We start from the raw sequence: 16,092 nt of genomic DNA, 5'->3' as shown, positions 1-16,092 counted from the left end.
GGGGAGTCTCCCCTGGGGACACTATGGAGAAGTACCAGGTGCCAAGTTGTTCCCTGGTGGGGAGGCCGGGGCGACGAGAACCCGCCGGTTTGGGGCGAGCCAGGGACCTCAACGACCTCCTGCAACCCCCACCCAGCCCCCTACCGGTTTACCGGTCACAGCCGCTGGAGAGGGGGCTGGTGGCCAAGTCCCACCCCTCCCCCCCCCCCCCCCCCCCCCCCGCCAGGGTCTGCCTCCAGCGCGTGGAACGACCCCCTGGGTGCCCTTTGCCTCTCTGGGCCTCAGTTTCCCCTTCTCTAAAATGATGGATGAAATGACTCTCCAGCATCGTTCGTCTGAATACTTGATGGGAGAGAAGTCCACCGTTTTGCCGGCGGACACAGGACACCCTAAAACGTCCAGAGTTCACAATCAGGAGCCTCCAAACTCCTAATACACGCCGTCGGTAGTCCCGGGTGGGAGGGCTTGGACCATTTCCAGGGCCCGTGACCATGTGTAAGACTTGAAAAATTCCCAAAACAAAAGGAAAGATGCAAAGTTAAAATGAATGAGTGTTTAATTGTTTAATTGACTGCTTCGATACATGATAGGCCAACTTTATCAAATGTTAGATTCAGTCTTTGTAAAGATTTCATTAATTTGAAAACAATTTGTAGATAAGATTTTGCTCACTTTGGGAGAACTCCCTTCCTTTGTGTGGGAGGGCTGTGGGGGAGTCAGCCCTGTAAAGGAGATGAGTTTCTGGGGGGCAGAGAATTTTAAAGGCAAAGTTACTTTTTGGGGGAGAAAACCGGAGACCCCATCTGAGCTACGAGTGTTTTACTGTTTAACCCACCACTTAAGAGAGCCTCAGCTGTGCATCCTTAGACTGGCTTAAGCCACTCAGTAGTACATTGACCCCCCAAATTCCCTAAGCACAATTCAGTCCACCCACAGGGGCTGGATTGCAGAATCCAAGACCCTAAACTCAGGGTTCCACCTCCTACATCCACTCCTTTCCGTCCTGCCAGGCTTCCTCTATCCCCTGGCAGGTGTAATTCCATCGTCCAGCCTACCCCATAGTCCTTGGCCTCCCTGCACAGATTTCTGACTTGGCGGCCATCTCTGCAGGTTTGCTTCATAACGCAGACCCTGGAGTCAGACCCCAGAGTTCCCGTCCACTCCAGGCCGTCTAACTTATTAACACTGTAGCCTCAGGCAAGGACCTCGCTCCCTATGCCTCAGTTTTCTCCAGTATGGACACGAACGTAACAATAGTGCCGCTCACCAGGGGGAGGGGGCTGTAAAGTGCTTGGCACAGTGCCAGGCCACACATAGCTGTAACTACACAGCCATTATGGACCAGTTATTTTCTCGTTTGGATGTCCAGTTCGGAGGTGGGTGCTGGAAGCTGGAATAATAGGGGGGCTAGAGAGAGTGAACAAAGCTCTGCCCCAGGGAGGTACTGGCTCTTGGATGCCCACTGCTCCCTGCTGCCGCGTGGAGAAGGGATTACAGGGTGGTGGAAAGAGCTCCAGAATTGGCCCACGGAGAGACGGGCTCAGGTTCTGCCTTCTGAGGGCTCCTCAGCCTTCTGGGCATTTCCTTCTCTGCAAAATGTGGTGGAGACGCTTGCTCTGCTAGTCTGCGAGGGGGCTTGGGGTCAGAGAAGGCGTCGGAGTTGAGCGCGCTTTGGAAAGGGAAAAGCCATCCCTGTGCATTTGCTGAAAGCTTCTCTTTCTCTTCCTGCTAGGTTTTGGACCAGCTGAGTCCTGGGGCCTTGGGGATGAACCTGGTGGTGGAGAAAACAGAAAACAAAGTAAAGTACGTGATAAAGCAGGTAAGAGCTGACTCCGGTGGCATCGTAGCGCGAGTGGTGTCCCCAAACGTACACTTATCGCCCCCATGTTAGAGAAGGGCTCCCTCCCGATGAGAGCTGTTTCCTCTCTGCCGGCAGTCACGGAGGCAGATCCGGTTGAGAGTAGACGTGGGGGCGGCACGAGGCTCCCCGGGCTTCCCGACACACTTGACTCTCACCTGCGTGGAGTAGGGGTGCTCATTTTAAGTTCAACGACTGCAACCATACCAGCCCCTTATTCAACATGTGCTTCCAGCCAGTCGCATTCAGTCTCCCCCCAGCCCTGCCAAGCAGGAGCCATGGCCCCGGTCTACAAGGATAGGGAGGCTTGGCCTTCAAGGATATCCTACAAGGATAGCTGCAGCTGGCCAGCATCAGCTCCCAAGAGGATGCGAATTCAGGCTACCTCAGCAGGGCCATCTTTTTACCAAAGGGGAGCCAGGCCTGGGGTGGAGGAGGGGTGGGCAGGGACTCGCCCGAGGTCACACAGGACACCATCGGGCCCTGGGCCCTTCCGCCACCTCCTCACCGGGGTGGCACGGCAGAGGGTGGGTACGGACCCGCAGGGGGAAAGCCCTTTGTGCCTCCGAGCCAGGGCGGTTCAGGTGTCCGCACAGAAGGTGTAGGAGAAGAGGGCCGCGCTGAAGAGTTCCGGCCCCGCCCTCGTGGTGCACGGTGACGGCTGGGATACCGTGGAATTGGGGTTGACCGTGCACGTGGGAGAGCCTCGCTGGCATCAGCTGCTGGGCCCACTTCCGCTGACCAGGCGGCCTGCCTGTGGAGCACTTCAGCAGCCTCTCCCAGAGGAGGCTGGGCCTGGAGTCCTTACCTTCCTCTGGCTCCACTGCAGGCTGGCTGGAGGGCCGCCCCCATTGTCTCTCCGGCCACTGGAGCAGGACAGCCGACCGCCTTCTGGGGGATCAAGGAGCGTGGCCCCACCTGCTTGATGGACTGTAACTGCCAACGATCCCTGAGCCCTTCGTGTATGATAAGCGCTTAGCCTGTTCTTGATTTTTCACTCTGTGTCAACAACTCTGATAAGCAACCTTCTAGTTAACTTTCTTGAGGATCCATGACATCCTTGGGGATCAATTCCTAGGGGTGGGGCATCTAGGGCAAAGGAGGTGACATTTTGAAGGCTTTCAGGGTGTGTTGGCCAAATTCGCCGGTAAGCATGAGCCCCTGGAACAGGAGGAAGGGAAGGCAGCCTCACTGTGCTGCTCCATCTGGGGTCTTTACGGGGTCTGGGAATAAGCCACCAGCTCTGCGTTTTCACCTACGATCACCCCAGTTATAGGAGTTCATCATTTGTTTTTAAATTTTTTTAACGTTTATCTATATTTGAGAAAGAGAGAGTGAGGGGCGCCTGGGTGGCGCAGTCGGTTAGGCGTCCGACTTCGGCCGGGTCACGATCTCGCGGTGCGCGAGTTCGAGCCCCGCGTCGGGCTCTGGGCTGATGGCTCGGAGCCTGGAGCCTGCTTCCGATTCTGTGTCTCCCTCTCTCTCTGCCCCTGCCCCGTTCGTGCCCTGTCTCTCTCTGTCTCAAAAATGAATAAAACAGGGGCGCCTGGGTGGCGCAGTCGGTTAAGCGTCCGACTTCGGCCGGGTCACGATCTCGCGGTCCGGGAGTTCGAGCCCCGCGTCGGGCTCTGGGCTGATGGCTCGGAGCCTGGAGCCTGTTTCCGATTCTGTGTCTCCCTCTCTCTCTGCCCCTGCCCCGTTCGTGCCCTGTCTCTCTCTGTCTCAAAAATGAATAAAACGGGCGCCTGGGTGGCGCAGTCGGTTAAGCGTCCGACTTCGGCCAGGTCACGATCTCGCGGTCCGGGAGTTCGAGCCCCGCGTCGGGCTCTGGGCTGATGGCTCGGAGCCTGGAGCCTGTTTCCGATTCTGTGTCTCCCTCTCTCTCTGCCCCTGCCCCGTTCGTGCCCTGTCTCTCTCTGTCTCAAAAATGAATAAAACAGGGGCGCCTGGGTGGCGCAGTCGGTTAAGCGTCCGACTTCGGCCAGGTCACGATCTCGCGGTCCGGGAGTTCAAGCCCCGCGTCGGGCTCTGGGCTGATGGCTCGGAGCCTGGAGCCTGTTTCCGGTTCTGTGTCTCCCTCTCTCTCTGCCCCTGCCCCGTTCGTGCCCTGTCTCTCTCTGTCTCAAAAATGAATAAAACAGGGGCGCCTGGGTGGCGCAGTCGGTTAAGCGTCCGACTTCGGCCAGGTCACGATCTCGCGGTCCGGGAGTTCGAGCCCCGCGTCGGGCTCTGGGCTGATGGCTCGGAGCCTGGAGCCTGTTTCCGATTCTGTGTCTCCCTCTCTCTCTGCCCCTGCCCCGTTCATGCTCTGTCTCTTTCTGTCCCAAAAATAAATAAACGTTGAAAAAAAAAATTTAAAAAAAAAAAAAAAAAGGGGCGCCTGGGTGGCGCAGTCGGTTAAGCGTCCGACTTCGGCCAGGTCACGATCTCGCGGTCCGGGAGTTCAAGCCCCGCGTCGGGCTCTGGGCTGATGGCTCGGAGCCTGGAGCCTGTTTCCGGTTCTGTGTCTCCCTCTCTCTCTGCCCCTCCCCCGTTCATGCTCTGTCTCTCTCTGTCCCAAAAATAAATAAACGTTGAAAAAAAAAATTTTTTTAAAAAAAAAAAAAGAAAGAGAGAGTGAGACAGAGTGTGAGCGGGGGAGGGGCCAAGAGAGAGTGGGACACAGAATCTGAAGCAGGCTCGAGACTCCCAGCCGTCGGAGCCTCATGCGGGGCTTGAGCCCACGAACCATGAGATCATGACCCGAGCCGAGGTCAGATGTTTAACCGACTGAGCCACCCAGGCGCCCCTAAGAGTTCGTCATCTGTAAGTCTTACGAGCAGAAGCTCTGGGTGAGGATCTGGTATTAGAGGCGGGGATGATATGCTCCTGCAAAATACGTGCATACTTTGCCACCAAGTATGTGGTAGACTCGAAGTTTCGTGCTGCTCCTCCCATCAACCACCCTTTTTCTCCCACATTCCCCCACTGCCCCGTGTTCAGTGACAGGGACAATCTTCCCAGTTTGGATAAGGAATGAAGCAGTGAGGTTGATACTTGGCCAACCGGAGGATCCTCTAATGTTGTTTGGAGTTTATATTATTCTATCCTAGGCTTATCCTTGTGACAGGAGTAAAGATGTTCTCATTGCTCAAAGCATTTTTGGATATCCCTGCCTTAGGAACAACTCCAGGCCTCATCTGGTGCCATGTGGTGGGGCACGAGTGGTAGAAGCCTGGCCCCCGTCCCAGTGAATAATAGTGGTGATGATGATGGTGATGATGGTGACAGTGATGATGGTCATGGTGGTGTGGCAATGATGATGATGGTGATGATGAGAGTGATGACAGTGACAACGGTGATGGTGGTGATGATCATGATCACGGTGATGATGGTGATGGTGATGGTGGGGATGGTGGTGATACTGATGGCGATGGTGGCAGTGGTGATGACGATGATGGTGACGACAGTGACGACGGTGATGGTATTGATGATTATGATGGTGATGATGGAGATGGTGATGGTGGCAGTGGTGATGACAATGACGATGGTGGTGGTGGTTACAATCATGGTGGTGGTGGTAGTCATGGTGACGATAGCGATGATTGATGATGGTGATGACTGACAACGGTGATGGTGGTGATGTTGGTAATGGCGATGACGGTGATGATGGTGTTGATGGTGATGATGATGGTGATGGTAATGATGATGATGCTGGTTATGATGGAGATGGTGATGGTGGCAATGGTGATGACAATGACGATGGTGATGGTGGTGAGGATGGTGGTGAGGATGGTGGTGATGGTTACAATCATGGTGATGACGGTAGTCATGGTGATGATGGCAATGATTGATGATGGTGACGACAGTGACAACGGTGATGGTGGTGATGTTGGTGATGGCGATGACGGTGATGATGGCGACGATGGTGATGGTGATTATGATGGTGATGATGGTGGCGATGGTGATGGTGATAATATGATCACGGTGATGATGGTGATGATGATGACGGTGATGATGATGATGATGGTGATGGTGGTGGCGGTGGTAGTTGTGGAGATGGTGATCTTGATGAGGGTGGTGGTGGAGATGGGTTCCTACTTGTTTACTGAGTTAGTGTTCTTGTACCCCTACAGGTGGAGTGCATTGATGAGCATCAGGCCAACGAGGCCTTGGAGGAGGTAACTTTCTGGGTGGTTCCCTCCTTAGAGGACCCGATGCAGAACACACAAAGACTGTTCTCCAAGACCTCATTGGAGGCAAGGAGGGTCAGAACCAGTTCTTGCCCAGTGCTGCAAAGCCAGAAGCCCCAAGGTCATGAAGAGAGTCTGTGCCCCAAACATTCGTTTCTGAATCCTGGTGCAGACAACCCAGAATATATGTTCTCAGAGAAGATAACGTTTTTTTTTTTTTTTATGTTTATTTATTTTTGAGAGAGAGGGTGAGAGCAAACTGGGCAGAGGCAGAAAGGGAGACAGAAGATGCAGAGCACGCTCTCTGCTGACAGCGGAGAGCCCAATTGTGGGGCTCGAACTCAGTAACCGTGAGAACATGACCTGAGCCAAAGTCAGACACTTAGCCGACTGAGCCCCCCCAGGTGCCCCAAGAAGATAAAGTTTACAAGGTGGCCAGGCCCCAAGACTAATCTACCGATCACCATCTTTTAAAACATTGTCCCTTCGATTATAAAAATACCAGTCACAGTAGAAGATTTGGGAAGTTTGGAAGTGCTTGAGAAAGCAAATGTACGTTCTCTTACGTTCCTTCAATCTACCAGTCAGAACCCGCAATAACATCCTAACTTATAACAATCGCACTAACAGCCGCATGCGCTTGGATTGCCCAAAGGCTCCGAGCAGTTTTCCTTTGCTTGTCTTCACCTTCAACTTGCGTGAAGCAAATGCCTCCCTTCCTGTGTGGTCACCCGTTTGCCATCTTGCCGGAATCACCGGTTCCTGAGCTTTGCCAGCACGCAGCTGTCCAGTCCACAGTGTGAGGGAGGCACAGTGCAGGACCCAGGCCACATCCCGACAAAGTGAGAGAGAGACCGTGGGAGACCTCCCGCAGCCCCCACGCCACCGCAGCTGTGCCCAACCCCGTCCCCTTCCCCACTCCGCTGGGCCACCTGCGCTGGCAGCCAGCCCTCCACCAGCAGCGGCTGGCCGCCTGCCTCCTGGTGGCTACGGCCGCCGTTGCTGTGGCCCAGCCGCGTGGCTTCTTCAAGCACCGTCAGCCGGGAGTGGGCCATTGGAGCCCCAAGTGTGTGCCACCCAGGAGGCAAGGTGGGGGCAAGCGCATCAGTGTCCCGCCACCCTGTGGCCGCACCACCTTCTCCAGCTGACCCTGACCGTGCTTTGTGCCGTCCACATCAGGCACTTCCCTGGATGAGCTCACTTTGGCCCTCGACACCCCCGTGAGGCAGGTGTCACTGTTACTGCCATTTTCAGATGAGGCTAGAAGCTCAGAAAGGTTGAGGAGCCTCTCCTCGGCCACACAGCACAGCCGGCACATGCTGGAGAGCCGGGACCCACACGGGGCTGTCTGACTCTGAAGCACAAGACTGCATACCCTCCTCGTGCGCGCTCCCCAGCCCCGTTCAGAGCCAGAAGCTTGCGTTTTTGTCGGGATAACGTGACACAGAAGCACTAGCTGAGGAGCAGTGTTTCCCGCACGTGGCCACTTCCTCTGCTCTCGTCCCTGCAGCTGATGCCGCTGTTGAAGCTCCGGCACGCCCACATCTCCATATACCAGGAGCTGTTCATCATATGGAACAGTCAGGTGGGTCAGAGCCGACACCTTTGGGCTCAGCTGACGTCCGATGGCTCCAGGAACAAGCCAGCTGAGCACAGAGCACCCCGATGCCATTTAACCCCTTGAGCAGTAATGGCAGGGACTGTAAATGCGGCGGCCCCTGACTCAGCACTTACCGGGGCCCCGTTGGGGACTCTGTGGGCATCATCTCCTATGAGCCCGCAGGAGTCTCAGTGGAGGAGGGGTTAGTATACGACTTTAGGGAGGAAAGAAAGGCTAAGAGAAACCAGTCCCTCCTGGTTACCTACCTAGTCCGTGGCCCAGCCAGGAGGCCGGGCCTGCAAGGCTTGACTCCGGTGCCCTGTGTGTTCCACTGCTGAGCTCATCCTGCAGCCAAAGGCTCCGTGAGTCTGCCCTCCGGAGGGGGAGCTTTTGACTTTCACGGAAGGAGCAGGCTTTAGGAAGCTGGTCCCTGCTCTCCCCCCTTATTTGGCATCAGTTTGTCCTGGGCCTCTGGACCCTTGACGTTTGCGGCTCCTGAAGTTTACTAATGGCCGTCCCTACGGCCTGGGAGATCTGCAGGTTGGACGTAGTGTCCTCATTTCCCCGGGGCTCAGGGAGGTTAAGGAGCTCTCTGAGACCACACAGCCAGTGGCAGCTGAGTTAAGATTCAGATCAGGGTCTTGTAAGTCCCCAAGCCCTGTGTTTCACCCCATAGGCCATGTGACTTCTGGTCTTTACAGGGATCCAGAGTCCTGCAAATCGTCCCAGATGGGTTGAGCTGGGTGGGGCAGGGGCCCTGGAGGTGAAGGGAGGCCACAAGGCTTCCTGGCAGACTCAGACCTCTGCCTTGGTGTCCCTGTCTGGGGGAGGGGCGGGTGGCAACCAAGGGCTTGAGCAGGAGTGGAGGGTCCCCTCATACATATTCCCCCTCTTCAGCTGGGCCCTGGGGAAAGCCTTAGGGAGAGGCCATCACTGTGTGCACCCCGAATATTTTCGGAGCGCCCTGTAACGCTCTCAAGGAAACACAGAAAAGCCAAGAGGGCATTTCACCGTGGAAGGAAAAGCAGGGGTCCTCTGAGAGCCCTGAGTTGAGGCCCCTGACCTGGTCTGCTGGAGTCCCACCCGGGCCAGGCTCCCCTGACAGAGGAAACGGACGTAAGCTGAGCCCTAAAGACTGAATGGTTACCTGTGAAGAAGGGGTCCCAGGCGCGGGGGTCTGTGTATGCAGTGGCCAGAAGGCCTGGGCCACTTTCAGAAAAGTCTGAGGGGTTCATACAGATGGAACAGGGACGGAAGGGGACGAGAGGATAGATGAGGCCAGAGGCGTGAGCAGGGGCTGTTTGCGGGGGGGCTCATATCCCACTGCAGGCAGTGCTCCCATAGCCCTGTGGAGGGAGGCCCTCACAGACTCGCAGAGGCGCCCAGGCCTGGGCTTGTGGGGGCTGGGACTGTGACATCTGGCTGAGGCCTCATGTCCCCAGCAGATCTCCTCTCTGTTCCTCTGCCTGGTGATGGAGTACAACCATGGAAGCTTCCAGAAGGTCATTGAGAAGAAGAGGGAGACAAAGACAATCATTGACTCCGAGGTGAGACAGACTCTCTAGAACACCAGGCCTGGGGGCCACCTGGACCTCAATCGGGGGCAGAAGGGAGGGCGGACGTGCCTTATCTTTTCTCACATCTATGCCTAGAGGTATTTTCACGCTGTGACATGCACAGGCCTTCAGTGCACAGCTTGGTGCACCGTACCAGGCATACGCTCACGTAACCTCCCCCACGTGGAGATGCAGAACACTCCTGGAGCTCCAGAAGTCCCTGTCCATGCCCACGGTTGGAATTCTCTGCCCAGACATTCTTCTGCCTGCCCTGGGGTTCACATTAATGGGCTCATACAGCGTGTCACCATTTGTGTCTGGTTTCTTGTGCGAATGTATCATGAAATTGTCCGTGTCGTGGCTAGGTGCCGCCCCATTGTGGGGCCACGTCTGTCTGGCCACGTGGCTTGTTCCCAGTTTCGGACTGTTATGAATCAGGTTGCCATGAACAATGCTGGATGTGCCTTCTGGTCAACCTAAGTGCTCACCTTTCCTGGAGGAATCCCTGGGCATGCAGTTGTTGGACCGCAGAGCGGGTGTGTGTGTGAGTAGCTTCCGTACATGTTCCAGTGTCCGGCACAGTTTGGGTGACTCGGGGTTACTCCCAGCACAAGCTGTGAGCATTCCGGTTCCTGCTTCCTGGCCAACACGGCATTCTGTGCCATTTTAATTAAAAATCACATTTTAATTTGAGATAAGCTCAGTAATCGTGGCGAGTGCTTTTTAGCCGTTTGGATGTTGTGCCTGTTCGAGTCTTTTGTCCATTTAAACGTTGGGGTTGTTTGTCTTTTCTTGTTGGTGTGTAGGTATTCTTTACATATCATGGATGCGGGCATCCAGAGTCTTCTCCCAGACTGTGGCTTCCCGATTTGCTTTCTTAACCTTGTCTTTTGATGAACAGAACTCCTGAATTGTAATGAAGTCAGGTTCTCTGTCCTTCTTTTATGGTTAGCGCCTTTGAGCCTATCTGAGGGCCTGTCCTGCCCCAAGGTCATGAGGATATTTTCCTGTTGCCTTTTAAGCGAGGTCATTTTTGCTTAGGTCATTTTTGCTTTCACATTGCCGATGATGCACCCCAAGTGAATTCTGCCTGCTTTTGCTGTGAGCGCCCCTCTGCTCAGGGGGCCTGTGGGCACCGTGTCACCACTGAGGGGTTCTGAAGGGCACACAGCTCCTCTCCCAACGTGGGCCTCAGGGTCGGTTCTGGAGTAGGTTTCAAACTTTCTGTTAGTGGTGGAACCCTTTCAAGCACAAAATGTTCTCAGAAACCCAGCAAGGAAGGCAAAGCTAGTCTATTCAGGGGGCATGGCAGGGTTGGTGGAGGGTAGAGTGGAAGCCCGGGGTCTTGTACGCTCAGCTCCTCTCTGACACCCCTGGGTAGAGTCCGGGGTTCCTAGGAACACGGTTTGAAAATCACTGCCCTTGGGGGCGCCTGGGTGGCTCAGTCGGTTGGGCGTCCGACTTCGGCTCAGGTCATGATCTCACGGTCCGTGACTTTGAGCCCCGTGTCGGGCTCTGTGCTGACAGCTCAGAGCCTGGAGCCTGTTTCAGATTCTGTGTGTCTCTCTCTCTCTGACCTTTCCCCACTCATGCTCTGTCTCTGTCTCAAAAATGAATAAACATTAAAAAAAAATTAAAAAGAAATCACTGCCCTGGACACTAGATGGATCTTGTTTCTGACATAAAGTATTTCTAGAATGTTCTTTGTCAGAGCACTTTTCATTCCAATGGCATGGAGAGGCAAACCTCAAGTAGGCAATAAAGATTTCAATATCTTTGATCCCCACAAGGCCCCTGGGCCACAAGGGGTGGAGCACAGGGCTGGGGTCAGGGCACCCGGGGACTCTGAGATGGAGGCAGGGGCAGGTGGTCTGGAAACTGGGGCGCTGCCCTGGCTGATGTGCTGTCACTGTCTGGAAGGCCGCACACACTTCAGCCTCAAAGGCACATGAAGCAGAAGCCTCTTGCGTTGGCTCTGAACTTCTGTGGGGCTTTGGGCCTGTCTTAAGCAAGGAGAGGGGCGCCTGGGGGACTCAGGCGGTTAAGCGTCCGACTTCGGCTCAGGTCACGATCTCACGGTCTGTGGGTTCAAGCCCCGCATCGGGCTCTGTGCTGACGGCTCGGAGCCTGGAGCCTGCTTCCGATTCTGTGTCTCCCTCTCTCTCTGCCCCTCCCCCACCAGCACACAGGCACTCTCCCCCTCTCTCTCTCTCTCGCTCTCTTTCTCAAAAATAAATAAAAAACATTTAAAAATTAAAAAAAAAAAAAAAAAAAAAAGGAGAGAATACACCACGATCCCACCGGCTGTTCTGCATGGTCGCTGACCTGCCTAAGCCGGCTGCCGGGAGACCCCTCCAATCCTGGCGTCTCTCGTTTTCCCCCCAGTGGATGCAGAACATGCTGGGCCAGGTGCTGGACGCTCTGGAATACCTGCACCACTTAGACATCATCCACAGGTGACCGGGGCGGCCAGGCTGCTTCGGGAGCAAAGGCACTGAGTCCCCTTAGGTGTCAGCACCCAGGGGCGGGGGCAGGGCAGAGAGGTGTGGCTGGGGTCAGCGCAGCCAGGATAAGAGCGGGCACCTTTCCAGAGCAGCTCCCAGGCGTAAAGGGACGGCTAGCCCCTCCACGTCACCTGCGGTGATTCACCCAGCCTCATGAAGCGCAAGCTGACCGGGGCAGGTTGGTTCTAAAGTGCAGGGAGAGCACCCAGATAACCGCATTCGGAGGAAAGAGATTAGGCTGCGCGCCGTGGCCTCTGGCCGGCTGGCGGGGCTGCCGCCGTCCCCGGGGCTGAGCTCGAGGTCGCCACCAGCACGGCTTCGCTCACCCTGTGGCATCCATGGCCCGAAGGGGCTGGGAATGGCTTCGGACGGAACCAGTGCCGGGTTTAAAGGAAGAGAGAAGAACCGCGTGGACCATGTGCACAAAGAGAATGCTCACGATTTAGTGTTGACGTCACTGGACCTCAACAAATGGTCAAAAGCCAAATCCCTAAGCAGATGCATGGATAGCGAGGGTCTGGAGGGAGGTGAGCGAGATGGCAGTGGAGAAACGGCAGACGGTCAGGTGTTTTCCTCCTTGTGGCTGGCTGGCGGTTTTCCCACTTAGAAGAACGGAGTAGACTTTATTTCTGTAGGAAGCAGTATTTAAAAAGCAGGCTGCAAGGGGGGCATTTCCGGAGAGCGGAGCAGGACTGGGTGGGGCAGGGAGCAGGGAGGGAGGTTCAAGGTGCTGGCCCCTGCCCCGGGAGGGTCACCCGTGGCGGCCGGTGGTGGGGGCAGGTGGAGAGTCCTGCCTCTTCGTTTCAGGAACCTCAAGCCCTCCAACATAGTCCTCAGCAGCAGCAACCACTGCAAATTACAGGACCTGAGCTCCAACACGCTGATGATGGACAAAGCCAAGTGGAACGTCCGCGCGGAGGAAGGTGGCCCGGGGTCGTCCCAGGCTGCGTCCCAGGCTGGGGGAGGGGCCACGCTGCCAGTGGGGTTAGCGGGGTCGTTCCCAGATCCCAGAGGGCGGGGCCCCCTGGTGGAACGGGTCAAACCTCTCCTTGTTCAGAAGGTCCCCACAGACCCCCATGGGCTTTTGTGGGCTCCAAAGAGACCCCCTTGCCTGGGTTGTAACTGAGCAGGGGTACCACCGTGGCAGGGGAGGGGGCGCACGCAGGGTCCAAAAGACACCCAGGAAATGTTAGCCTTCGTGGAAGGAGAAGAATGGCCTCAGAAGGAGACGGAGAGCTGGTGGGTGCCAGGCACCGGTGAGGGCTGGGTTACTTTACTGAGCCCTAAAAATAACCGAGGAGATGGTAGACATGGGGAGTAAGGGGAGACGGCTTCTCCTTCCTTTGGAAGGACAGTGGGGCAAAGGGAGCTGGGCTTCAAGCCCATGCCAGCTGTCAGGGACGGAGAGAGTAACCGTAGTTGAGAATTTCAGAGTCCTGGTTGCCTAGAGGACAAATGGATGGACGGACAGGCGGATAGATGGGCGGAGGGATGGACGTGTGGGCGGATGGGTGAGTGGGCGGGTCTACTGGAAACGTAGGAGGGTCCTTGGAGTTCACCCCTTTACCGTTCGATTGGGGAATGAAGGCCCGGAGAGGGAGGGGCTGCCTGAGGTCTATCAGGGACTAACAGACTGGTGACCCTGCTCTTTTGGCTCCTTGTCTGGGGTTCAGGTTTTAGAAACGAGGGCGGGGAAACTGGAATGTTGCCTCCGGGTTCCGACCTTTAGAGGGGCAAGATGGTCAGAGAGGGCGGAAGTTTCAGCCTTGTTGGCTCACGGCTCTTGGGCCACCTCTGCAGCCACATTGGGTGCAGAGACACGCGTGTGTGCACACACGGGCCAGCCTGGCTGGGCACCTTCCTCGCCGTCTGAGACCAGCCAGGGCCGGGATGTCGCTGACCAGGGCCCTCTTCCTTTCCCTCCAAAGAGAGCACCTCTTTGGTGAAAGTGAGCCTCCCCTCACTTTCCCAGGGAGACAGGACTCCCACATCTGACACCTTCTCCTGCCGACAGACCCTTGTCAGAAGTCCTGGATGGCGCCCGAGGCCCTCCGCTTCTCCTTCAGCCGGAGATCTGACGTCTGGTCCCTGGGCTGCATCATCCTGGACATGGCCAGCTGCTCCTTCACAGACGTGAGCTGCCTTCTGCCTGCCCCTCCCTGCCACACCCCACGCCCCCAGAAGGCCGGCCCTGCCCACCTTGCTCAAAAGGGGCTCACTCTTCCCACCTGCGTCCTCCTGCCTTGCTCTGAGCCTCCAAGGGGCCGTGAGGGACCCCCCGTCCCAGCTGCCGGGGGACCCTCGCGCTCAACATTGGGCCTGCGGGGCCCCGGCGTGGTGAGGAGGGCAACGGCCATGACAGGCAGACCGCCCCACGCTAACCCGCACAGCGGGCTCCCCGCGTACTCACTGCCTCCTGCGGATGAGAAGGCCCCGTTCAGGCGCACTAGCCGGCCCGCGGTGGGATGCAGGTGCCACAGGAAAGTGACCGAGGCTGGCCTGACACACAGGGGCTGCCTGTCACCCGGGGCCCCCAGGTGGCCGTGCAGGCTCACTTCCCCAGCCTTCCCACCTCTGGCCCCCTCAGGGCGGCCCTGGGACAGGCCAGCCAGTCCTCCGCCGGGGCCGGGCCCAGCCGGGGCGCCGTTGACGCAGCGCGGGAAGCAGCGGTGTCTGTGTCCCCTCAGAAAACGGAAGCCATGCTTCTGAGAAAGTCCCTCCGGACCCTCCCGAATGGCCTCAGGGGCGTCCTGGAGACCCTGGAGGAGAAGAAGATCCCCAACGCGGAAACTTTCGGTTCCCTCTTGCCTTTGATGCTGCGGATCAACCCTTCGGAGCGAATAACGATCAGGTGAGCTGGGGGCTGGGGCCGTGTTTTAATCTTCCCGCGGATCTCTCACGGTGTCTCCCCGCCACTTGGTGTTTTAACGCCGCAAACACGCCGTCCCATCCGTGGACCACTGGCTTTCCCGGTGTGGCCGTCCCAAACCGCGGTAACCGGTGACCTCACAGCCGACAGAGCCGGCTCCGGCTCCTCCGTCAGGTGCCAAGGCCCTGAGGACCAGGACCGGTCTTCGTTGCAGTTTACGTTCAAATAAGAAGGAAAACAGGAATATACAACAACGAGTCCAGCCTGGGCCCTACTCGCCATTATACCGACACAATAGTAACATCTGATCTTTCAATACGTTTTCTCGAGGAAGGAGCCCCCGCGGGTGAGGTTGCCGGGGCCCAGCACCGTCCTCCCTCGCCCTGGGAGCAAGCCCAGGGCCCCTCCAGGAGGTGGAGTGGCTGGGGCGCCAGCGGGGCACGCTTGCGACGTCGGGAGAGGTGCCGCCGAATGGGGTCCCCAACGGGAAGGTGGGGTTCCGGCGTCCGTGCGCCCGCCTGCCGGCCACCCTGAGCCCCCCCACCGAGAGCCCCCAGGTGAGCCCAGCCAGCTGCCTCCGCTCCTCTCCAGGGAAGTGATACACATCACCTTCGTGGGCAGCAACTTCAGGTCCTCCAGCATCGCTCTCTCACCGCACTGGCAGCTGATGCCTGACTCTGTCACCGACCTGCTGCTAGGGGGCAGCATCGCCAGCATCATAGGTGATGGCGGGGACCGGATGGGGAGGGCCCTGGCACTGCTCTCTTACCTCCCCTGAGGCCCAGTCCCCTGGTCTGCTCCCGACATGCGGCCGGTGGCTGGGAAGGTTTCGGGGCACTCCCCTCCATCCAGCCCCTCGCGTCCCCTCCCCCACCCCCGCCACCTCTAAGCGTCCATCCTCGTGCCTGGCCCCCACCTGCTTCCCTTCCCTTCCTGTTCCACGGTCCTCAACATAGCCGAGCAGCCCCCTCATTCTTACAGCCCCCAGAACTGCCTGCTTTTTGCTTCCACGCCCTGGCACACGGTGGCCCCGATGCCCGTCATGGCGCCGGACACTGCCAGACTGGCAGGCGCATCCCTGTGGGGGCTCCGTGCAGTGTGACGCACACTGGCCTCCGTCGGGGGTGCCACCAGTCACCTGGTGCCCGTGCGCACACACAGCACCGTATCTCCACCAAGTGCCCCTGGCCGGGGGCGCCCCGCGGCTCCCCACAGTACCCCTGAGGTCTTGGGTGAACGATGAGGTCTACAGGTCACCCTCAGTTTCCACTCGAGCTCCACTCTCCCAGCCCTCCTCCCCATCTGTGGCTCCCTGCGCTGGCTGCTGTGACGAGGGACCCCCTCCCCCGTCTGCCGCTTCTGCCCCCGCTTCTGGGGAAGGGGTGCTCACGAGGCCCTAGCTTCTGTTTCCCTGAGTCTCACGGTCCCGGGCTTTGGAGGCAGGTCCCTAGGTCCGGTTGAAGCTGAGTGGCCTTGAGCGAGCCACCCCCTCTGAGCCCGTTCCCTCATCTCGAGCGAGGGGAGCTGCAGGGC

The 16,092-nt window shown here is 57.5% G+C and overlaps 1 protein-coding gene across 1 annotated transcript in view; it reads left to right on the top strand.

Annotated features, from left to right (window-relative positions):
• The first annotated feature begins 23 nt into the window (after positions 1 to 23).
• STKLD1 (serine/threonine kinase like domain containing 1) overlaps positions 24 to 16,092 on the top strand; it is a 23,422-nt gene continuing 7,353 nt past the window's right edge. Inside the window, exons 1-10 of the mRNA XM_030306512.1 lie at positions 24 to 38; positions 1,733 to 1,819; positions 5,974 to 6,018; positions 7,541 to 7,615; positions 9,076 to 9,177; positions 11,572 to 11,642; positions 12,498 to 12,613; positions 13,705 to 13,823; positions 14,378 to 14,541; positions 15,151 to 15,281. Coding sequence (XP_030162372.1) covers positions 24 to 38; positions 1,733 to 1,819; positions 5,974 to 6,018; positions 7,541 to 7,615; positions 9,076 to 9,177; positions 11,572 to 11,642; positions 12,498 to 12,613; positions 13,705 to 13,823; positions 14,378 to 14,541; positions 15,151 to 15,281 — 925 coding nt within the window. The remainder of the gene's footprint in view (positions 39 to 1,732; positions 1,820 to 5,973; positions 6,019 to 7,540; positions 7,616 to 9,075; positions 9,178 to 11,571; positions 11,643 to 12,497; positions 12,614 to 13,704; positions 13,824 to 14,377; positions 14,542 to 15,150; positions 15,282 to 16,092) is intronic.

The sequence above is a fragment of the Lynx canadensis genome, chromosome D4 (assembly GCF_007474595.2).
Source record: "Lynx canadensis isolate LIC74 chromosome D4, mLynCan4.pri.v2, whole genome shotgun sequence".
In the NCBI taxonomy this organism is placed as follows: Eukaryota; Metazoa; Chordata; class Mammalia; order Carnivora; family Felidae; genus Lynx; species Lynx canadensis.
This window is presented reverse-complemented; position numbering and strand designations above follow the sequence as displayed.